The sequence below is a fragment of the Microcaecilia unicolor genome, chromosome 7, assembly GCF_901765095.1.
Source record: "Microcaecilia unicolor chromosome 7, aMicUni1.1, whole genome shotgun sequence".
Taxonomy (NCBI): domain Eukaryota; kingdom Metazoa; phylum Chordata; class Amphibia; order Gymnophiona; family Siphonopidae; genus Microcaecilia; species Microcaecilia unicolor.
Window position 1 is genome coordinate 131583655 of NC_044037.1, and position 25215 is coordinate 131608869.

The 25215-nt window shown below is 46.3% G+C and overlaps 1 protein-coding gene across 6 annotated transcripts in view; it reads right to left on the reverse strand.

Annotated features, from left to right (window-relative positions):
* The window catches only part of FTCD (formimidoyltransferase cyclodeaminase), a 1011684-nt gene that overhangs the window by 739578 nt on the left and 246891 nt on the right, over positions 1-25215 (reverse strand). For all 6 annotated transcript variants that reach the window (XM_030210600.1, XM_030210602.1, XM_030210603.1 and 3 more), the window contains exon 6: positions 7211-7390. In XM_030210600.1, the coding sequence (XP_030066460.1) occupies positions 7211-7390 (180 nt within the window). The remainder of the gene's footprint in view (positions 1-7210; positions 7391-25215) is intronic.

The window sequence follows — 25215 nt, forward strand, 5'->3', positions numbered from 1 at the left end:
ACTTCTGTAAACTCATCTGGCACATGGATATTTCTACACAAATATTATGGACTTTAATTTTGTATTTTTTTTTCTTACCTTGTATTGAGACCAGTTACAATCTATAATAACATCTCTGTCTTGCTCTTTCCAGTTGAAATTGGGTAACCAGAATAGACCAACTTCTCACAGGGATAAGCCCGGCTACAAAGGGGAGGTGCTTCAATAAGAACTCTCGTCTCAAACCCAGTGAAGCAAACAACAACACAAGCGAGAACTTAGGGTCAAAATGGAAGCCTTAACATCTGATCCCGAGGGTCCACATGAGCAATGGACTGAAACAACGATTTGGAGTTCCCTTGGACGACTGGAAAAGGGGAAAGCAATCAAGACCTCACCGACAAACATATAACAATCCTGTGAACAATTTGTGATATAATTCCATTTTTAAGAGACATATGAGTGTCGATGTTACAAGATCTCTCTGCAACAGCCGTGTCTAAGAAACACTAATATACAACTTACTGTATTTGAACTCTTGTTTGCTTTGGTATTTCTGTTATTATGGGAAAAGAAGTGTATTAATATGATTTTATTACTACTACTACTTAACATTTCTAGAGCGCTACTAGGGTTACGCAGCGCTGTACAAATTAACAATTAAGGACGGTCCCTGCTCGGAAGAGCTTACAATCTAAAGGACGAAATGTCAAGTTGGGGTAGTTTAGATTTCCTGAGAAGAGGTGTAGTGATTAGGTGCCGAAGGCGACATTGAAGAGGTGGGCTTTGAGCATTGATTTGAAGATGGGTAGGGAGGGGGCACGGCGTATGGGCTCAGGGAGTTTGTTCCAGGCATGGGGTGAGGCGAGACAGAAGGGGCAGAGCCTGGAGTTGGAGGTGGTGGAGAAGGGTACTGAAAGGAGGGATTTGTCTTGAGAGCGGAGGTTACTGGTAGGGACGTAAGGGGAGATGAGGGTAGAGAGGTAAGGAGGGGCCGCAGATCAAGTGCATTTGTAGGTGAGTAAGAGAAGCTTGAACTGTATGCGGTATCTGATTGGGAGCCAGTGGAGTGACTTGAGGAGAGGGGTGATATGAGTATATCGGTTAAGGCGGAAGATAAGACGTGCGGCAGAGTTCTGGATGGACTGAAGGAGGGATAGATGGCTACGTGGGAGGCCGGTCAGGAGTAGGTTGCAGTAGTCAAGGCGAGAGGTAATGAGAGAGTGGATGAGAGTTCGGGTGGTGTGCTCGGAGAGGAAGGGGCGAATTTTGCTAATGTTATACAGGAAGAAGCGACAGGTCTTGGCTATCTGCTGGATATGCGCAGAAAAGGAGAGGGAGGAGTCGAAGATGACACCGAGGTTGCGGGCAGATGAGACGGGGACGATGAGGGTGTTATCAACTGAGATAGAGAGTGAAGGGAGAGGGGAAGTGGGTTTGGGTGGGAAAACAATAAGTTCAGTCTTAGACATATTTAATTTTAGGTGGTGGTTGGACATCCAGACAGCAATGTCGGATAAGCAGGCCGAGACTTTGGCCTGGGTATCCGCAGTGATTTCTGGTGTGGAGAGATAAAGCTGGGTGTCGTCAGCATAAAGATGATAGTGGAAACCATGAGAAGAGATCAGGGCGCCTAAGGAAGAGGTGTAGATTGAAAAAAGAAGGGGCCCAAGGACAGATCCCTGAGGAACTCCAACAGAGAGCGGGATAGGGGAGGAGGACGAACCATGAGAGTGTACTCTGAAGGTACGATGGGAGAGATAAGAGGAGAACCAGGAGAGGACAGAGCCCTGGAACCCAAGGGAGGACAGTGTGTCAAGAAGTAGGTTGTGATTGACAGTGTCAAAAGCGGCGGAAAGGTCGAGGAGGATGAGGATGGAGTAGTGACCTTTGGATTTGGCGAGGAATAGGTCATTGCAGACTTGAGATAGTGCCGTTTCTGTTGAGTGTAGGGGGCGAAAGCCGGATTGAAGCGGATCGAGGATGGCATGAGAGGAGAGAAAATCAATGCAGCGGCTGTGAACGGCGCTTTCAAGTATCTTGGAGAGGAAGGGTAGGAGGGAAATGGGGCGGTAGTTGGAGGGACAGGTAGGGTCAAGTGATGGTTTTTTGAGGAGTGGAGTGACCACAGCATGCTTGAAGATGTCCGGGACAGTTGCAGTGGAGAGAGAGAGGTTGAAGATATGACAGATGGTGGGGGTGATGGTAGGAGTGATGGTGTTAAGTAGGTTAGTGGGGATGTGGTCAGAGGAACAGGTGGTGGCTTTCGAGGAGGAGAGGAGATGGGCGGTTTCCTCTTCGGTGATAGCAGGAAAGGAGGAGAAGGAGGCCTGGGTAGGTTGGATGAGAGAGTGAGATATAGGCTGAAGAGGAGGAGAAGGATTAGTGGTGAATTCGAGGTTGATCTTCTGGACCTTGTCACGGAAGTAGTGGGCCAGAGATTGAGGAGAGAGTGAAGGGGGGGTGGGAGCAGAGGGCACTTTGAGGAGGGAGTTGAGGGTGGCGAAGAGATGACGAGGGTTAGAACTGAGTTTACCACTCAAAGTTTGAATTTGTAGATGTGCCAAAAATGGGGGGGGGGGGGGGGAGTGCCAGACTACTAACACTGCACATATAGCCAAAGCATTGCAAGGACTTACTACTTGGGCTAACAAGTTAGCAGAAAACTCAGGCATTGATACCTCCTGGATAGGATGGTTGGACAATGCCTTTGGAAAATGGAAGAACTTCTTTCTGTCTGGACTGACCACAATCATTGTTGTTATTTCTATTTTTACAAGCCGTAAAGCCCATTACAACAGGCGACATTTCTGTTCTGCGTAATGTAATGAAATAGCCAAACAGGCAATATGTTTTATTTCTGAAATGTAAAGCGAGAGAGAGTGAGAGTGTGTATATATGTGTGTGTGTGTGTGTGTGTGCGTCTGTGTGAAACAGAGAAAGTGTGAGAGTGAGTTAAGAGAGAGAGATTGAGAGTGTGTATATATGTGTGTGTATGAGTGAGTGTGTGAGAGAGAGAGAGAGACAAAGTGTGTGTGTGTGTGTGTGCATCTGTGTGAGAGAGAGAGAGTGTGAGAATTGAAAGGGAGAGAAAGAAAGAGAGAGTGAGAGTGTGTATATGTGTGAGTGTGTGAGAGAGACAGAGAAAGTGTGTGTGTGTGCGCATCTGTGTGAAAGAGAAAGTGAGAGTGCGTTGAGAGACAGAGTGTGTGCCCCCCATCAAGCCACCCAGCGATTCTCCTCTCTCCCCTGCCCCCCTCCAGCCACCCAGCGATTCTCCTCTGTCCCCTGCCCCCCCTCTCCAGCCACCCAGCAATTCTCATCTCCCCCCCTGCCCCCTCTCCAGCCACCCAGCGATTCTCTCTCCCCTAACCCGCCTCTCCAGCCACCCAGCGATTCTCCTCTCTCCCCTGCCTCCCCTCCAGGCACCCACCGATTCTCCTCTGTCCCCTGCCCCCCTCCAGGCACCCACCAATTCTCCGTCGCTCCTTTGAAAGCCCTGCCCATCTATAGCCTTCCCTTCCAGTTCGTTCCCTCTGAGTCCCGCCTTCTGACGTCATTTCCTCTTTCCACGAGGGCAGGACTCTGAGGGAACGACCTTGAAGGGAAGGCTACAGACGGGCAGGGCTTTCAAAAGAGCGATGGAGACTCGGTGGGTGCCTGAAGGGGGTGCATGGGAGAGAGGAGAATCGCTGGGTGGCAATGACGGACCGGGCAGGTGGGTTGGGCGTTTGTTACAGACCGCCGTTGATCCGCTGGTCCTGCCTCTATGTGCCGCTGTTACTGTCTCTAACAACGTCGGGACTCGGGATAGATCTGTGACGTGCAGCGGTTACTCTTCATTTATATAGTAGGATATTTTTTGGTTGTTGTATTATACCCTGTATTAGAAGATTAGTAGAACACTTAATTGAAACTGCCTTGAGCCAGCAAGATCCTATCGGACAATATGTGTTATATGAAAGAATGCTTCATAATGTTGCACCTGAATATGCTGAAATTCATGTTGAATTTGAATATCTAAATATTAATGAACAATAATATATAATACATCTATGCATGATCATCTTCCCTTGTCACTAATGGGTAACTTAATAAGACCATGGGTGGGTGTTTTAAAAGGTTCCACCTACACCTTATTGTCTTGCTATACATTACCCTCTATCTGTTACACATCCTAGCCACTGTACCTCACAATTATAGTACACTAGTGTCTCTCCTATTAACGTCCACCTCCTGGTCCTCATGCAATTGCCTAGCCATAACGGGTAAGTCAGGACTGAGTCTTTCCCCCTACTACGGGATTCTCAGGCCTGCAAAATAAGACAGCCTGAAATTGGAGCATTAATCATCTGCCTGCTGAAAACACACAGATCTTGAGGTGTGAATATTCACCTAGAAGTAAGACTAGCCGCCTTATTTTCAAAAGAGAAAGACGCCCATATTTTGACCCAAATCGAGAGATGGGCGTCTTTCTCCCGTGGGCGCCCAAATCGATATAATCGAACGCCCATTTTGGGCGTCTTCAACTGCACTCCTTCGCGGAAACGGCCAAAGTTGATGGGGGCGTGTCGGAGGCGTGGTGAATGTGGGACTGGGGCATGTTTATCGGCCGAGGAGAGATGGGCGTCCTCGGCTGATAATCGAAAAAAGAAAGGCGTTTTAGCGCGAATTTGGGTCACTTTTTTTGGACCCTTTTTTTTCACGAACAAGTCCCAAAAAAGTGCCCTAAATGACCAGATGACCACCGGAGGGAATCAGGGATGACCACCCCTGACTCCCCCAGTGGTCACTAACCCCATCCCACCCAAAAAAAACAACTTTAAAAACTTTTTTTTTCCAGCCTGTATGCCAGCCTCAAATGTCATACCCAGCTCCATCACAGCAGTATGAAGGTCCCTGGAGCAGTTAGTGGGTGCAGTGGACTTCAGCCAGGTGGACCCAGGCCCATCCCCCCCTACCTGTTACACTTGTGGTGGTAAATGGGAACCCTCCAAACCGCCCCCAAAACACACTGTACCCACATCTAGGTGCCCCCCTTCAGCCATAAGTATTATGGTAATGGTGTAGAGTTGTGGGCAGTGGGTTTTGGGGGGGATTTGGGGGGCTCAGCACCCAAGGGAAGGGAGCTATGGACTTCAGAGGTAGTTAACTTTTTTTTTAATTGTTACAAGTGCCCCCTAGGGTGCCCGGTTGGTGTCCTGGCATGTGAGGGGGACCAGTGCACTACGAATCCTGGCCTCTCCCACGACCCAATGCCTTGGATTTGTTCGTTTTTGAGCTGGACACCTTCAGTTTCCATTATCGCTGAAAAACGAAACTGCCCAGCACAAATCCGCACAAATCTGATGCATTTGGCTGGCACAAACCGTATTATCGGAAAAAAGATGGACGTCCATTTTTTCCGAAAATACGGTTTGTCCCGCCCCTTCACGTACCCGTTCTCAGAGATAGACGCCCATGGAAATGGGCGTTTACGTTCGATTATGCCCCATCCACGTGTCATATAAACACTGGTAACTCCCAACTTTGGTGAAGGTCTTGCTTATAAAGACCTTCAAGGGAGGAACTGTTTATATGGAATATGCAGGTTATGAGTGATCAAAAACAGCGAAGATGACGCAAAAAAAAGAAAAAAATGTATCCAAAAAACAAAAAAGAAACAGTGGAATATAAAGAATAAAAATTAAAATTAAAAACAAAAAGCAAAAAATAATTAGAAGGAACTGCAAAAACCAGAACTATGGACGAATAGAAAAAATGAAAAAAAATTATTTTTTGCTTTTAATTTTTATTTTTATTCTTTATCTTCCACTGTTTCTTTTTTGTTTTTTGTTTTTTGGATACATTTTTTTCTTATTTTTTTCTTTTTTTTTGCGTCATCTTCGCTGTTTTTGATCACTGTTGTTATTTGCGAAGACAGGTTTCTTCTGTATTTTTGATATGCAGGTTATGAACCATAAAATAACTTTACAACAGTAACTGAGAATTATGAGCAAAGCTAGGCCTCTGTGAACAGGCTATGAACAGGTTAAGAATCACTGAGAAGCTAAATCATAAGAAATTACACAGAATGTGAGTCTCATGTCAGCTTGCCCTTTCTGTTGAGGAGACAGGCAGATATGGAGTCATAACAAAGATATGTGTGGCAAGAGAATACTGTGCATGAATATAGTAATGTAAGGGGAAATTTGCTGCTGACCATGAAAGCAGAGACACTTTGCTTGCTGGGAAGATGGTTTTTGCAAAGTAGGATAACCTTATTGACCTTACTTATGATAAGCAAATATGTTAGGAAGAGCTTTACTTCTGTAAGATAGAATTTACTAGAATTTACTGGAATATGCTGACTTTGTATTTCCAATACTAGCCTATGGGGAGAAAAAGGTATAAAAGGAGAATCTTGGACAGAGGCAATCAGAGAGTTAATGTCAGAGGTCACGTTTGTGTCCCAGTTGCCAGTGGCGTCGCGAGGGCAGCTGACACCCGGAGCGGGTCGCCACTGCGCGCACCCCCCCCCCCTCCCCCCGAGAACATACCTGGAAGGCGGTGAGGGGCGGGCGGGAGAGCCAATCCGCCGAGTGCACGCCGCTGGGGGGTGTCGGCGCCTCGCTGGTTCCCTGCTCTCTCTGCCCCGGAACAGGAAGTAACCTGCCGGTTGCTGTCTCATATGAGAATTAATTAATTATATTACGTATTCTAATTGTATTCCTGATTGGTAAGTGTAATAAACAATTACTCATTATTCTCATATTACTATAACCTTCTGTGTCTTTCTGCCTCTCCACCTGGTGGCGTTAGAATCATAATTCCTGGAGTCCTGATCATTCCAGGTTATAGGTAACTAGTACCTTTATACCTGGGAGAGGGCAGAAAGATAAACAAAAGCATGCTGCCGACTTTCTCACAGCAGAGGAAGTTCAAGTCATGGAGCTCTTTTGATGGCAGTGTTTGGGAAGAGAGTCAGGAAGACAGCAGAAAGGAATGGGTGGTCCCCTAAGTCCCCCCCTAAAAAATGGGCTGCTGGCTATGCCCCTGCTTTGCACTGTGACTGATGGTGCAGCGGTGAAGGCAGCAGGGGGCCCCCTAAGACTGTCTGCTCTGGGCCCAGCTTTGTCTCTTGCCGGCCCTGAGCAAATTAGAGAGGATAGTTGCTATCTGACTAGAATTTAAGCTGTCATCAAGAAATGAAAGACTATATTTTGATGCCCTATTCTCATCTACTCCCTACCTGGTCTTTGCCACGACCTTGCTCCCGAATGTCTAATGCAATCCTGTGCGCCAGCTCCTTAGTGCTTAACAGGTTGACATTATATGCAATGAGAAACTTGCGGGCTCCACTGACAGTTGCTCCCCATCTTGGCACAAAAGTAGCAGGTCCAAAGTCTGGCATCCATTCCTCTGTCTTCAGCTAGGAAAGAATAAAAATAAAAGAGCTGTGGAACAATTATGTGTAACACTTAAGTGTAGTTCTGACCACAGTAACAGAAAAGGGGCTGGACTGAGGAAGCAGGATCTGGAACAAAGTCTGACTTGATAATAGGCAAAGCACAATTCACTATACTGGGAAAATAAAGTTCACTAGCACAGTAAGAGTGTATGAAACAGAATGCAGGGACTGAGGTAAGCACAGATACAGAGCTGCCATGGGATAAAAACACAGACACAAGGTTTAGGTAATGAACTCAGGCATTGAGAAAATGCATGACAACTGTAAAGTACAGAGAGGATACGGAACACAGGAAAATAAACAGTATATGACAGGGAATGCAGATGCTACATTTAAAAAGATACAGAGTGCAAAAAGAGTGATGGGGAACACAAATACCTAATGATGGGAGGATGGGAAAAATAAGCGCAGAGAGAGAGTAGAATGGGAAATTCAGGCACTGCACCCACATAAAAGCACTTTGCTGAATATTCTGCCTGGGGCACAGCCAATTTTGGGTAGGCCTGAACCCAAAGTGGGTGGGCACACAATTTTCTCTCTGCCCCAGCCCCCCTTCCCCCCACTCGCCACCACTTCTCCAACACCCCCCAATTGAAAATATAGCCAAGTTCTGTCAGCTGAAGACTTCCTCCGAAGACAGCAACTTCTTGCGGCACCGATGCCGGCACCACATGCAAGCTTAGTTGTCAGAGTCTCAAAGATGCTGCCACCAACTGCCAATCTTAGTAGAAGGGAATTTTGGTCGCCTTCAGAGGAAGTCCTCAGCTGGTGGGTTTGGGGATCCCCATCAGATACAGCAAGGGTCAGGGCTGGTGTTAGACATGCTAGGGCCCAGGGCAGAAAATAAAGAAGCCCCCCCCCCCCCCGAATTCCCTCTCCTCCCTGTCTCCCCTTCAATATCCTCACCTGCCATTATAATCACAACGACAGACCCTAACCAAATGCAGAACAAGAGATCACAAATTAGAAATAAAAATATGTAGATAAAAATTGAACTGGAAACCTCAGCATATACTGCAACAGTGGGCAAATAAAAACAGAAATGCACTTATTTTCTACTGAACACAATAAAAAGACATTAGCTATGCACATTTCCCACGCTAACATATTTCAGTTAGTAAATTCAAAATAAAATGCTTTTTCTACCTTTGTTGTATGGACATTTTATTTTTCCATCATGTTAATTCCAGTTTCTCTTTTCTGCTTTCCTGTCTGTCTTCTGCTAATTCTCACTTTTTTTTTCATTTCTGCCTTTCTGTCCACTCAAATTTAATTCTCTTTCTAACCCTTTCCTTCTTTTTACTTTTCAGATACCTAACGAATTTCCATCTCTTTTCACCCACTAGTTCTGTGGTGTGATGGTAAGGTGATGGTAAGGTGATTCTTTTGCTTGTCCCAAACAAAAATTGCTTGAATAACGTCTGCATCACTTAGTTGGATCTCCTTAGTGAACTGGAGCTTATTACCATCATGCAGAAGATAAGCCCATCTCTGTACATCCTTTGTTTGCTTTATGTGGGGCTTGATTCTATCGAAGTCTTCCATCAAGCCACCTGCAGTGTCATGGGACCTCAGTGTTGTTCTAACCAGCTGATGAAAACTCTATTTAAGTCACTTGATATATGCCATTTGAAGTACCAGATCTGGAAGGTCTTGTTTTTGGTGTTAGCTATGTCAGCTCACAATGCTTAGTGAGGTTCATCCTATACAAAGGGGTCTGTTTATTAAGCTGCACAGCATTGCTGACATAGCCCATTCAAAGTGAATGGGCTGTGTCGGCACTAGCACACGGCCAGCTGTGCTAGCAGCTTAGCAAACCCCAGCGTAAGTTTTTCTTTTTTTTTGTAAACATATTTTTACTATTTTCCATAAAGCCATCTACAAAACATCAGCCAATAATGCATCATAATACAAAATAAAATTCCCAAGATCTATTGCCATAAACATGTTCCCCAACTACCCTCTCCCTCCCCCCTTCCCCTTGCCAGGAGTAACTTCAGACTAATCATTTATTCTCCTCTCTAGAGGCTCAACATCAATTAAACAGATATCCCTCTCCATGTCATATATGAGGACCAATTTTTAAAGAACTTCACCACTCGACCTCTTTTCACAGCTGTCATTTTGTCCATTATACAATAAAAGTCCACTTTAGCAAATACTTGTTCCAATGATGGTGCCATGGTTTGCTTCCAAAGTCTCGCTATTAGAGTCCGGGCTGCTGTAACCACATGGGACAAAAGACAGTGAAATGAACTGTATACCTGGCACCAGTATATTGAGTAAACAGAGCCCTGGGTCCAAAGCAACAGCTATCCCCAACTTACTTTGTAGGTGTGCAAGTAAATTTGTCCAAAACGCCTTTATAATCGGGCAATCCCACCACATATGCCAGAAAGTGCCCTTGGCCCCACATCCTCGCCAACAAGTCGCATTCCCAGTCTTTAAGATTCGTGTTAGTCTGTGAGGGGTGAGGTACCATCAAACATATAAATGGCGAGTGACCGACTCACTCGCAAATGCGCAGTAGAGACTTCCCTCTCTGTCCCGCCCCCGCGTCAATACGTGATGACGGGGGGGGGGGGCGGGACAGAGAGGGAAACTGCGCCGCCGAGGTTGCTACCGCTCCCCCCCCCCACCTCGGAGTCGCCGCCGCCACCCCTCCACCCGGCCCGGGCCCTCTCTTCCCTTCTGAACTTACACATCCATTCGCCGAACGCAGCAACGCACATCAGCTGAGCTGCAGTGAGCCCTTCCTTCTTTGCCTGTGGCCCCGCCCTCCTGTGACGTAACGTCAGCGAGGGCGGGACACACACAGGCAGAGAAGGAAGGGGCAGCTCAGCTGATGTGCGTTGCTGCATTTGGCGAATAGATGTGTAAGTTCAAAAGTAAAGAGAGGGCCCGGGCCAGGTGGAGGGGGTGGCGGCGGCGACTTCGAGGGGGGGGGAGCGGTGGCGACTTTGCGGGGGGGGAGGGGAGCGGTGGTGACCGCGGGGGGAGGAAAACCTCAATACCAGCCCGTTTTTACGGGCTCAACGGCTAGTTGCATATATAATAGGGGTATTCAAATGGTATTTCCTTCCTGGGAACCATGCGGCCCTACATCAAGCCCATTCTCTAAGTGCTACCCCCATTTGGCCTTTCATTCCCGATATTAAGTTCTTCAACAGAGTCAAGGGAAGCCATGGGGCCACCCACAACGGGACCCCCCGCAAGCCCCATTGAGCTGCATATGACCAGGGTTTATCTATCCCCCTCTGTCCTATAGCCAACATTTGGAACAGTGCTGCTCTATAATATAACCAGAAGTTTGGAACCCCCATCCCTCCATCCTTTCTAGACTGGTGCAAGACCTTCCTATTTACTCGTGGGGGTCTTTTCCGCCAAATGAAGGCAAAAACTTTCCTATTAAGCATCTGGAAGAAGGATTTTGGGATTACGATAGGAATTGCCAAAAATAGATATAGCAACTTAGGGAGTAAGGACATTTTTATTGTTGCTATTCTCCCCATCCATGACATCCCCAATCCTCCCCATCGCTCTAATTCTTTAAACAATTCTTGCATTTTAGTGTCAAAGTTCTCCCTGAACAGGTCCTCAGTGTTTGGTGTCAAATTAACCCCCAGATATCGTATGGAGCGTGGGGACCAGCTAAACGGGAACAGCAGTTGCAATTCTGTTTGCAATCCTGCCGGGAACTGCAGAGGCATAATCTCTGATTTTTGTAAATTAATTTTTAATCCCGTTGCCTCACAATACTGATTGAGGATATTCATTACCGCCCGGAGGGATTCCCTCGGCTCCGCCAAGATCAGCAACACATCATCAGTATATAGCAGGAGTTTTGTCTCTTGTCTCCCTATTCGAATACCCCGCACCCGCGGCTCCTTACGTATCATAATCGCCAATGGCTCCATAGAGAGAGCAAACAATAGAGGGGATAATGCACAGCCCTGCCTTGTGCCTCTCAACAATTCAAAAGGCTGTGTGTTTGTGCCATTAATTTTCAGTTGGGCCATCGGCTGTCGATAGAGTGCCGTGATCCAGTGCATAAACTGCCCTCCAATACCCACACTTTCTAAAGTTTAAACAGATAGGACCACAGCACCCTATCAAATGCTTTCTCAGCATCCAGGGAAAGGAATATCGCCGGCTGCCCCAGCACTTTTACCCGATCTAATAGATATTGTGCTCTCCTGGTGTTATCAAACGTTTGCCTGTTAGCAATAAAGCCAGCCTGATCTTCGTGTACCAGGCGTGGCAGCACTTTCTGTAAGCGAGCGGCCAGTATTGAAGTGAAAATTTTATAATATGTTCCCAAGAGGGAAATAGGGCGGTATGACCCACAATTGAGCGGTCTTTATGTGGTTTAAGCAGCAGTACCACATTGGCCAATCTCCAGGAGCGCGGGAGCAGGGTATCTTCTTTGATAGCATTAAACACTCTAAGCAATATTGGAGACAAGATACTGCGGAATCTTTTATAAAATCTGTTGCCAAAGCCGTCCAGGCCTGGGGCCTTTCCCCCCAGGCAGACCCCTGATAGCCTCCTCTATCTCCTCCAGCTCAATAGGAGCCGAGAGTGAATTCCCCTCGGCTCCAATCAAGCCACGCATGCCCGCAGTTTCCAGCACAGAGTGAATAGCCTCCGCCGATGGGGGGCCCTCCGGTTGATATAAGTGCTCATAATATTGTACAAATACTCTCTGAATGTCTTCTATCTGATCATAAATTTTCCCTCCAATATCCCGTACCAGCGTAAGTTTTTCAATAGCAGAGGGGTTCTGTGCACCTATCCAAAGTTCCTTCTCAAGGTAATGTTGGACTTACAAAATTCCTTGGGATATCCATTCTCCTTGGGGTAGCTCAATTCACACTCAATCTTTCCTGGGTTGTCTCTGGTCACCATTGATTAAAGCACAGTTTCTTCCCCCCAAAATCAACAATATCTTTTGTTCAGTATCCTCAGTTAGGGATGACCAAGTCTCAAGCATTTTTCTTTATGCCCTCCTGATTGGTTTTAAGCTGAATCTACAAGCTGTCATCAGCCTCTTACTCCTTTCAGTGCCCCCTTTCTGCTTTAGGAACACTAGAAGTCAAACAGTTTCAGCTTCAGTCCCACAGGGAGTAAGGCACTGAAAAAATAAACTGTATCTTTTTATCAGACTTTAGTCCCTGATCTCTTCTCAGTTTAACACAGTCCACACAGTCCAGATCCTGCAGTTTAGGCAGATGGAAGCCCACCTCCCTCCCTCCCTCCCCTAATTCTGTAGCTGTATTTCAGTTCACAGTGACAAAACAAAAGAACAAATCCTACATTTTTGACTCTGCCCCCAAGGAACCTCAGTTTCAGTATGTGTACTTGTCTGGTATCTCTCTCCTTTTCCCTCCTCTCCACCAGTGGCGTAGCCAAGGGTGGGCTGGGGTGGGCCCAGGCCCACCCACTTTAGGTTCAGGCCCACCAAGTAGCAGCACACCTATAATGTGGCTGGCAGGGACCCCAAGCCCCACCAGCCAAAAACTTCCAACAACTTTTTGCAGCCAGTGAAAATCTGCTATTTAAAAGGTATACGGGGAAGAGGGGATGTTTGAAAGACCATATGGCATGCAGGCGAGAGAGGGAGAAACCAAATCACTTTTAGGACAAGGTGGAGTGCGGCCCACCCACCTTGGGTCCAGGCCCACCCAAACTTGGGTGTCTGGCTACACACCCCTGCATCCACATTCTAGCATTTTTTTTCCTTTCTCTTCTCTCCCCTCCCCCCATGTCCTATGACCTTTCAACAGTGTCAGCAATCAAGGCAGCCCTGCCTCCTGTCAGTCCTGGAAGCTTTCTCTCTGCAAACAGTAGGGGCGGACAATGTGTGATTCCTTTTTTAGCTTTCTCTCTGCACAACTTCCTATTCCTGCATAGCTTTGACACTGCAGAGAGAAGCTTCCAGGGATGGCAAGATGCGAGGCTGACTTGATAGCTGACGCCGCTAGAAGGTTGGAGGACTGCTATGGTGGAGGAGGAGGAAAAAGGAAAGAGACACTGGATTACGGGGAGAAGGGAAGGAAGCGAGGTACCAGACTGAGCACGGGTAGGGGTGGAAGAAAAAGAGAGAGAGATGTTGCACCCACAAGTCGCAGGGAAGGAGGAGAAGAAAAGGGAAAAATAAATGCCAGATCAAGGGGATAGGCAAGGGAGATTCCAGATTGGGAGGGGAGAGGGAGAGAGACGCCAGGTTGCAATTGGTGTGGGTGAGAGGGAAAAGAGAATTTGAAGAGAGGGGGATAAGCACTGGACCCAAGGAGGGGGAGAGAGAGACTTAGGTATGGGGGAATGAGTGGAGGGAAAAAGAGCAAGAAACTAGACCAGGTGGGATATAAGGAGAGATACTAGACCTACCAAGAGAGAGAGGGAGATGATGTGCCATTGAGAGAAGACAGGGGAGAGATGCTAGCCCCGGGGTGGAGGGTGCAGAAGAAAGAGAAAAAGGGGGAGAAGCTGACAGAGAGAGGCACAAGAACATAAGAGGAAGGGCAGGGATATATAGGGAATAACGGTAGACATGGACAGAGAAAAATATCAAATGGACAGGAGACCCTGAAATTAGAAGAAAATGGATGGACTGATGGGGGGAGGAGGGAACAGAGTAGAAAATGGATGTCCTTAAGGGTGGTGGTGGGAACAGAAGAGGAACAGAAAAGAAGATGGATGGCATTAGGGGATGGCTTGGGGGGGAGAAGGGAAATAGAGTAGAAGATGGATGGGACGAGGAGAGGGAAAACAGAGCAAATGATTAGGACTGGGAGGATAGGGGAATAGAGCAGAATATGACTGGGAGACTGAATGGGAGAGTGTTGGGGAGCAGGGAATTAAGGATGACAGAGGTGGGGTGGGTATTTTGAGGGGATAGTGAGTACTTGACAGTTGGTACAGACAGTTGAGGTATGCTTGGGGGATATGTTGATGGGCTGAAAGAACGAGTGAGGGTATGAAATGGGGGGGGGGGGGGCAAAAGAAAGGGGATGAAGTGTGAGGGAAGGTTGAGACACAGTGTGAATGACCTGGAAGAATGGAGAGAGGATGAGAGGCATTGAAATATAAGGGGGTACTGGGGAGGGATATGAGAGAAAGGGGATAGGTTTCTGAAAAGGACATTTCTCTGGGTAAGTGACATTATTTTGCTCTGTGCTGGGTAACTTAAAGATTGTGTTTAAAAGAGGAATTGTAGGTTATTGATAAACACAGAACAAAAAAAAAGAATCATCATCAAACTTTATTAACTACGGTAGTCTCCATACCCTTTCCCCCATAGTTTTAAAACTGGAATTTTCTGCTACAGTATTAACATATAAACTCTAGAAGGCCCTTAGAAAAAAATTAAAATAAGAGAGAAGCAAGCATTATTAACTAGTTCCCATACAGGCTCATTTTCGAAAGAGAAGGACGCCCATCTTTCGACACAAATCGGAAGATGGGCGTCCTTCTTACAGGGTCGCCCAAATCGGTATACTGGAAAGCCGATTTTGGGCATCCCCAACTGCTTTCCGTCGTGGGGACGACCAAAGTTCACGGGGGCGTGTTGGAGGCGTAGCGAAGGCAGGAGTTGGGCGTGCCTAACACATGGACATCCTCGACCCATAATTGAAAAAAAAAGGGCATCCCTGACGAGCACTTGGAGACTTTACCTGGTCCTGTTTTTCTTACGACCAAGGCACAAAAAGGTGCCCGAACTGATCATAAGTACATAAGTAATGCCACACTGGGAAAAGACCAAGGGTCCATTGAGCCCAGCATCCTGCCCACAACAGCGACCAATCCAGGCCAAGGGCACCTGGCAAGCTTCCCAAACGTACAAATATTCTATACATGTTATTCCCGGGATTGTGAATTTTTCCCAAGTCCATTTAGTAGCGGTTTATGGACTTGTCCTTTAGGAAACCGTCTAACCCCCTTTTAAACTCTGCCAAGCTAACCGCCTTCACCACGTTCTCCGGCAATGAATTCCAGAGTTTAATTACGCATTGGGTGAAGAAACATTTTCTCCGATTTGTTTTAAATTTACTACACTGTAGTTTCATCGCATGCCCCCTAGTCCTAGTATTTTTGGAAAGCGTGAACAGATGCTCCACATCCACCTGTTCCACTCCACTCATTATTTTATATAGCTCTATCATGTCTCCCCTCAGCCGTCTCTTCTCCAAGCTGAAAAGCCCTAGCCTCCTTAGTCTTTCTTCATAGGGAAGTCGTCCCATCCCCGCTATCATTTTAGTCGCCCTTCGCTGCACCTTTTTCAATTCCACTATATCTTTCTTGAGATGCAGCGACCAGAATTGAACACAATACTCAAGTTGCGGTCGCACCATGGAGCGATATAACAGCATTATAACATCCTCACACCTGTTTTCCATACCTTTCCTAATAATACCTAACATTCTACTCGCTTTCCGAGCCGCAGCAGCATACTGAGCAGAAGATTTCAGTGCATTATCGACGACACCCAGATCCCTTTCTTGGTCCGTAACTCCTAACGTGGAACCTTGCATGATGTAGCTATAATTCGGGTTCTTTTTTCCCACATGCATCACCTTGCACTTGCTCACATTAAACGTCATCTGCCATTTAGCCGCCCAGTCTCCCAGTCTCGTAAGGTCCTCTTGTAATTTTTCACAATCCTGTCGCGAGTTAACGACTTTGAATAACTTTGTGTCATCAGCAAATTTAATTACCTCGCTAGTTACTCCCATCTCTAAATCATTTATAAATATATTAAAAAGCAGAGGTCCTAGCACAGACCCCTTGAGGAACCCCACTAACTACCCTTCTCCATTATGAATACCGCCCATTTAACCCCACTCTCTGTTTCCTATCCTTCAACCAGTTTTTAATCCACAATAGGACTTTTCCTCCTATCCCATGACCCTCCAATTTCCTCTGTAGCCTTTCATGAGGTACCTTGTCAACGCCTTTTGAAAATCCAGATACACAATATCAACCGGCTCCCCTTTGTCCACATGTTTGTTTACTCCTTCAAAGAATTGAAGTAAATTGGTCAGGCAAGATTTCCCCACACAAAAGCCGTGCTGGCTTGGTCTCAGTAATCCATGTCCTCGGATGTGCTCTGTAATTTTGTTTTTAATAATAGCCTCTACCATTTTCCCCGGCACCGACGTCAGACTCACCGGTCTATAATTTCCCGGATCTCCCCTGGAACCTTTTTTAAAAATGGGAATTACATTGGCCACCCTCCAATCTTCCGGTACCACGCTCGATTTTAAGGATAAATTGCATATCACTAGCAGTAGCTCCGCAAGCTCGTTTTTCAGTTCTATCAGTACTCTAGGATGAATACCATCCGGTCCAGGAGATTTGCTATTCTTCAGTTTGCTGAACTGCTCCAGGTTTTACCGTGAAGTCAGTAAGTTTCTCTGATTCGTCCGCTTGAAATATCATTTCCAACACCGGTATCCCACCCAAATCTTCCTCGGTGAAGACCGAAGCAAAGAATTCATTCAATCTCTCCACTACGTCTTTGTCTTCCTTGATCGCCCCTTTTACCCCTTGGTCATCTAGCGGCCCAACCCATTCTTTTGCCGGCTTCCTGCTTTTAATATACCGAAAAAAATTTTACTATGTTTTTTTGCCTCTAATACTATCTTTTTTTCATACTCCCTCTTGGCCTTCTTAATCTGCGCCTTGCATTTGCTTTGACACTCCTTATGCTGTTCCTTGTTATTTTCAGACGGTTCCTTCTTCCATTTTCTGAAGGCATTTCTTTTAGCCCTAATAGCTTCCTTCACCTCACTTTTCAACCAGGCCGGCTGTCTTTTGGAGTTCCGTCTTTCTTTTCTAATTTGTGGAATATGTTTGGCCTGGGCCTCCAGGATGGTATTTTTGAACAGCGTCCTGCCTGTTGTACAGTTTTTACCCTCTCAGTTGTCCCCCTAAGTTTTTTTCCACCGTTCTTCTCATTTTATCATAGTCTCCTTTTTTAAAGTTAAACGCTAATGTATTTGACTTCCTGTGTATAGTTTCTTCAAGGTTGATATCAAAACTGATCATATTATGATCACTGTTATCAAGCGGCCCCAGTACCATAACATCCCTCACCAGATCATGTGCTCCACTAAGGACCAAGTCTAGAATTTTTCCTTCTCTCGTCGGCTCCTGCTCCAGCTGCTCCATAAAGCTGTCCTTGATTTTATCAAGGAATTGTACCTCTCTAGCGTGTCCCGATGTTACATTTACCCAGTCTATATTTGGATAATTGAAGTCACCCATTATTATCACATTGCCTATTTTGTTTGTGTCTCTAATTTCTTTTATCATTTCTGCATCTACCTGCTCATCGTGGTGAGGTGGACGGTAGTACACTCCTATCACCGCCCTTTTCCCTTTTATACATGGAATTTCAACCCACAATGATTCAGGGGTGTGATTTGTGTCCTGCTGAATTTGTAATCTATCTGAGTCAAGGCTCTCATTAATATACAATGCTACCCCTCCACCAGCCCGGTCCACCCTATCACTAAGATATACTTTGTACCCCGGTTTGACAGTGTCTCACTGGTTATCCTCCTTCCACCAGGTCCCAGTAATGCCTATTATATCCAATTTTTCATTTAGTGCAATATATTCCAGATGACCACCGGAGAGAATCGGGGATGACCTCCCCTTAATCCCCCAGTGGTCACTAACTACTACTACTACTACTACTTAACATTTCTGGAGTGCTACTAGGGTTACGCAGTGCTGTACAGTTTAACAAAGAAGGACAGTCCCTGCTTGAAGGAGCTTACAATCTAAAGGACGAAATGTCAAGTTGGGGCAGTCAAGATTTCCTGAATAGAGGTGTAGTAGTTAGGTGCCAAAGGCGACATTGAAGAGGTGGGCTTTGAGCAAGGATTTGAAGATGGGCAGGGAGGGGGCCTGGCGTACGGGCTCAGGGAGTTTATTCCAAGCATGGGGTGAGGTGAGGCAGAAAGGGTGGAGCCTGGAGTTGGCGGTGGTGAAGAAGGGTACTGAGTGGAGGGATTTGTCTTGAGAGCGGAGGTTACGGGTAGGAATGTAAGGGGAAATGAGGGTAGAGAGGTAAGGAGGGGCTGCAGATCAAGTGCATTTGTAGGTTAGTAGGAGAAGCTTGAACTGTATGCGGTACCTGATCGGAAGCCTGTGAAGTGACTTGAGGAGAGGGGTGATATGAGTATATCAGTCCAGGCGGAAGGTAAGACGTGCAGCCGAGTTCTGAGCGGACTGAAGGGGGGATAGATGGCTAAGTGGGAGGCCAGTGAGGAGTAGGTTGCAGTTGTCAAGGCAAGAGGTAATGAGAGAGTGGGCGAGAGTTTGGGTGGTGTGCTCAGAGAGGAAAGGGTGAATTTTGCTAATGTTATAGAGGAAGAAGCGACAGGTCTTGGCTATCTGCTGGATATGCGCAGAGAAGGAGAGGGAGGAGTCGAAGATGACTCCGAGGTTGCGGGCAGATGAGACGGGGATGATGAGGGTGTTATCAACTGAGATAGAGAGTGGAGGGAGAGGGGAAGTGGGTTTGGGTGGGAAGACAATAAGCTCGGTCTTGGCCATGTTCAGTTTCAGGTGGCGGTTGGACATCCGGGCAGCAATGTCGGATAATCAAGCCAATACTTTGGCCTGGGTTTCGGCAGTGATGTCTGGTGTGGAGAGATAAAGCTGGGTGTCGTCAGCATAAAGATGATATTGGAAACCATGAGATGAGATAAGGGAGCCCAGGGAAGAGGTGTAGATTAAAAAAAGAAGGGGTCCAAGGACAGATCCCTGAGGACCTCCAACAGAGAGCGGGATGGGGGTGGAGGAAGAGCCATGAGAATGTACTCTGAAGGTACGGTGGGAGAGATAAGAGGAGAACCAGGAGAGGACAGAGCCCTGGAACCCAAATGAGGACAGTGTGGCAAGAAGTAAATTGTGATTGACAGTGTCAAAAGCGGTGGATAGGTCGAGGAGGATGAGGATGGAGTAGTGACCTTTGGATTTGGCAAGGAACAGGTCATTGCAGACTTTAGATAGTGCCGTTTCTGTCGATTGTAGTGGGCGAAAGCCGGATTGAAGCGGATGGCATGAGAGGAGAGAAAATCAAGGCAACGGCTGTGAACGGTGCATTCAAGTATCTTGGAGAGGAAGGCTAGGAGGGAAATTGGGCGGTAGTTGGAGGGACAGGTAGGGTCAAGTGATGGTTTTTTGAGGAGTGGTGTGAATACAGCATGCTTGAAGATGTCAGGGACAGTTGCAGTGGAGAGAGAAAGGTTGAGGATATGACAGATGGGGGGGGGGGGTGACAGTAGGAGAGATGGTGTTAAGTAAGTTGGTGGGGATGGGGTCAGAGGAACAGGTGGTGCATTTTGAGGAGGAAAGAAGATGGGCGGTTTCCTCTTCGGTGATATCAGGAAAAGAGGAGAAGGAGGCCTAGGTTGGTTGGTTGAGGGAGTGGGTTATAGGGTGAAGAGGAGGAGATGGTTTGGTGGTGAATTTGAGGTTGATCTTCTGCACCTTGTCGCGGAAGTAGTCAGCCAGTGACTGAGGAGAGAGTGAGGGGGGGGGGTGGGAGTGGAGGGCACTTTGAGGAGAGAGTTAAGGGTGGCGAAGAGACGACGAGGGTTAGAGCTGAGGGAATTTGTCAATTAGGTGTAATAGTCCTGTTTGGCGAGGAATAGGGAGGACTGGAAGGAGGATAGCATGAATTTGTAATGGATGAAATCAGTATGGGTGCGAGATTTCCTCCAGAGGCGTTCAGCCAATCGGGAGCAGGAGCGAAGGTATCGGGTGCAAGGGGTCAGCCAGGGCTGGGGATTAGGATTAGTACCCCCTCCCACCCTCAAAAAAAAATCTTTAAAAATATTTTGTGCAAGCCTCTATGCCAGCCTCAAATGTCATACTCAGGTCCATCTCCCGATTTGTGTCGAAAGATGGGCGCCCTTCTCTTTCGAAAATAAGCCTGATAATGTACAACCCTTTTCCCCATAGTTTTGAACTGAAACTTTCTCTAGAGGTAAGAACGTAACAGCCAAGAATATTAAAAAGAATAATAGCATGGCTCAAACTGTCATAAAAAAATTATTTTCTGTTCTTTGCCTACTGGAGAGGTAGCACTGACTTGAAGTACGTGTTAATTAAGGTGTGAGAAACTAGAATATGTGCAAAGGTTATTAAGTGCAATCTAATTATTGGATAGACTTCAAAGGGTTTGTTTGAAGCAATCTCCTTAGAATCCAAACTATATAGAGAGGAACAGTCCCACTTAAGTTTCTTTCTGAGAGAAGTTGACATTATTTTGCTTTGTGCTTGATAACTTAAAGATTGGGTTTAAAAGCGGAATTGTAAGATATTGATAAACACAGAATTAAAAAAAAAAACCTTTATTAGCTAGTCTCCATACCCTTTTCCCCATAGTTTTAAAACTTTAATTTTCTACCACAGCATTAACAGATAGACTCTAGAAGGCACAGAAGGGCATAGTCCAGTCCTCATTCCCACCCATCCTCCCCAGTTCTCACCCATCAAAGCTCCCACCCACCCATATCTCAACCCTTCGTTTATAGTCAATTATTCTAATTAGGACAAGAGGAGAGTTTTCATTAGAGTTTTAATTACATTTAATCAGTTTCTGAGAAGCAAATAATAAATAAATTACATATTACACCATATAATCTTAAGGCTCTGTATTCATCTGATATCTGTAGCACCTTAAGAAGTTTAAATTAAACAACTTTATAATACTAAGATGCAGACAGCAGTCCAATAGTGAGAGGGGTGCTATCCAGTCTTTTGCATTCAGTGTCACATGTATGATTATCTCCCAGTTGGTGAGAGGCTATATGTGTGTGCTCGATGCAAAGAGCTCCCAGCTCTCTAACAACGATTCCTTTCTGTTGAGGCTAGATTAGCAGACTTGATGGTGCTAAGGGAGACAGAAAGGTACATAGAGGAGGCCTACAGGGACATTGTAGAGAAGTCCCACCTCCATTCTGGCAGCCCCTGTGCTGTCTTGGAGGAGGGAGGCCTTCTAAAAGGAGAGCATCATCCTGAAGAGGCTGGAAGTAATCCTGTAGACAGGACCAGCCAATCAGGGGATGCAATATCCTCTCGAACCGAAGATGTGTCTCCAGGAGCTTCTGCCGAGGAGGGAAGGGTTAGGGCAGCTGTTATAGTTGGTGATTCGATTATTAGGCATGTAGATAGCTGGGTGGCTAGTGAACTTAAGGATCACCTGGTCACTTACCTGCCTGGTGCGAAGATGGCAGACCACGTATCACCTAGATAGGATTTTATATAGTGTTGGGGAGCAGCCAGCTGTGTTGGTACATGTGGGTACCAATGATATAGGAAAATGTGGGAAGGAGGTTCTGGAAGCCAAATTTAGGTTCTTAGGCAGAAAGCTCTAATCCATAAACTCTAGGGTAGCATTTTACAAAGTGTTCCTCATTCCACGAGCAGGTCCCAAAAAACAGGCAGAGCTCCAGAGTCTCAATGCATGGATGAAGTGATGGTAAAGGGAGCAGGATTTTAGATTTGTAAGGAACTGGGCAACATTCTGGAGAAGGGGGAGCCTATTTCAGAATGATGGGCTCCACCTTAACAAGGATGGAACTAGCCTGCTGGCATCTGCATTTAAAAAGGAGATAAAGCACCTCTTAAACTAGAAACTGGGGGATGGCCATGAGTCATTCAAAAGTGCATGGTTCAGAACAAGGTATCTTTCAAAGATATCACCAAAACACGGAAGATAGGGTATCCCGATCACTGGGTTGCAATAGATAAAAGCAGATAAAAGATTGCAAATTAACACTGTCAACTGCTGTGCAAGGTGTAAATAGGAACAACAAGCATAGCTTGAAATGTCTATATGCAAATGCCAGAACCCTAAGAAAGAAGATGGGAGAGTTAAAATTGCACCAAAAGAAAATTTAGATGTAATAGGCATCTCTGAGACCTGGTGGAAGGAGGATAGCCAGTAGGACACTGTCATACCAGGGTATAAATTAAATCGTACTGATAGGGTGGATCGAATTGGTGGAGGGGTAGCACTGTATATTAAGGAGACCTTGAATCAAATAGCTCGACAATTTTGCAGGAAACTAAACAAATCTTGGAATCCCTATGGATTTAAATTCCATGTGTAAAGGGGAAAAGGATAGTGATAGGAGTGTAGTACCGTCCACCTGGCCAGAATGAAAAGACAGATGTAGATATGTTATCATAAATTAAAGGAGGCTAGCAAACTAGGGAACATAATAATAATAATGGGTGATTTCAATTACCCCGATATTGACTGGATAAATGTAACATCAGGGCATGCTAGGGAGGTAAAATTCCTTGACAAAATCAAGGAATGCTTTAAGGAGCAGCTGGTATAGGAACCAAAAAGAGAAGGAAAAATTCTAGACCTAATCCTTAGTAGAGAGAATGATTTAGTGCAGGATGTGATGGTGCTGAGGCCACTTGATAACAGTGATCATAGTATATTAACTCTGGAGAAAGTACACAAAGGACATCCAATACATTAGCACTTATCTTTCAAAAGGGAGACTATGATAAAATGAGAAGAATGGTGAAAACAAATTAGAGGAGCAGCTGTGAAGGTCAAAAATTTACATTAGCCATCGATGCTGTTCAAAAATACCATCCTGAAAGCCCAGGCCAAATATATTCCATGTAATAAAAAAGGAGACCAAACAACAGCCGGCATGGTTAAAAAGTGAGGTGAAGGACGCTATTAGAGCAAAAAGAAAATCCTTCAGAAAATGGAAGAAGGATCAAACTGAAAATAATAAGAAACAGCATAAGGAATGGCAAGTCAAATGCAAATCACCGATAAGGAAGGCAAAGAGGAACTTTGAAAAAAAGATTGTGTTGGAGGCAAAAACACATGGAGGGGCATAATCGAACGGGAACGCCTATCTCCCTGGGCGTCTATGTCCAAAAATGGGTACATGAAGAGGCGGGACAGACCGAATTTTCGAAAAAAAATGGACGTTTTTCAGCTGGGCGTTTGGTTTTTTTTAGCGATAATGGAAACTAAAAACGCCCAGCTCAAAACGTCCTAATCCGAGCCATTTGGTCATGGGAGGGGCCAGGGTTCGTAGTACACTGGCCCCCCTGATATGCCAGGACACCAACTGGACACCCTAGAGGTCAGTGCGGTGGACTTCAGAAAAAGCTCCCACATGCATAGCTCCCTTACCACAGGTGCTGAGCACCCAACCCCCCTCCCCCCAAAACCCACTACCCACAAATGTACAACACTACCATAGCTCTTAGGGGTGAAGAGGGCACCTACATGTGGGTACAGTGGGTTTTGGAGACCTCCCATTTACCAGCACAAGTGTTACAGGTAGGGGGGGATGGGCCTGGGTCCACCTGGCTGAAGTGCACTGAGGTACCCACTAAAAGTGCTCCAGGGACCTGCATTCATGCAGGCCTCTAGGACTTGTTGCTGCTATATAACATTGGCACACCAGTTGACACCTGAAGACTAATCTCTACGAAAACGTCCTTTATTGGAATAAGCATGCTTACTCACAGTTAACTGCAGATCAGAGGTTGTGCCCCACTGGCAACGAGTCTCCCTGGTACTGAGATGAGCAGTAGGTCAGAGCTGGCAGAATGGTGTTTGCGTGTGTGTGTGTTTGTGTGTGTGTTTATATGTGTATGTGTGTGTTTATGTGTGTGTGTTTGTGTTTGTGTTTATGTGTGCGTGTGTGTGTGTTTATGTGTGTGTTTGTGTTTGTGTGTGTTTATGTGTGTTTGTGTGTGTGTTTGCGTGTGTTTGCGTGTGTGTGTGTTTGCGTGTGTGTGTGTTTGTGTGTGTGTTTATGTGTGTATTTGTGTGTTTGTGTGTGTGTTTATGTGTGTGTGTGTGTGTGTGTATGTGTTTGTATGTGACCACGGCATGCTTGAAGGTGTCTGGGACAGTTGCAGTGGAGAGAGAGAGGTTGAGGATATGACAGATGGTGGGGGTGATAGTAGGAGTGATGGTGTTAAGTAAGTTAGTGGGGATGGGGTCTGAGGAACAGGTGGTGGATTTCGAGGAGGAGAGGAGATGGGCGGTTTCCTCTTCGGTGATAGCAGGAAAAGAGGAGAAGGAGGCCTGGGTAGGTTGGTTGAGAGAGTGGGTTATAGGATGAAGAGGAGGAGAAGATTTAGTGGTGAATTCAAGGTTGATCTTCTGGGCCTTGTCACGGAAGTAGTCGGCCAGAGATTGCGGAGAGAGTGAGGGGGGAGTGGGAGCGGAGGGCACTTTGAGGAGGGAGTTGAGGGTGGCGAAGAGATGACGAGGGTTAGAGCTGAGGGAATTAGTCAATTGGGTTTAATAGTCCTGTTTAGCGAGGAATAGGGAGGATTGGAAGGAGGATAGCATGAATTTGAAGTGAATGAAGTCAGTATGGGCGCGAGATTTCCTTCAGAGGCGTTCAGCCGAACGGGCGCAGGAGCGAAGGTATCGGGTGCAAGGGGTCAGCCAGGGCTGGGGATTGGTACGCCTTGTGGGACGGGAGATGGACGGTGCAAGGGTGTCAAGAGCAGAGGAGAAAGTGGCATTGTAAGTGGAGACAGCTTTGTCAACAGATTTGGAGGACAAGATGGAAGGGAGGAGATCAGAGATACAAGAGGATAAGGTGGGGGGGTCAACAGCCTGGAGATTTCTGGACGTAGTAGTTAGTGTGGGGCGAGATTGAGGGGGAGGGTGCTGAAGTGTGAATGTGATTAGGTGATGGTCAGAGAGAGGAAGAGCTGAAACGCAGAAATTGGAGGGAGAGCAAGTGGAAGAGAGG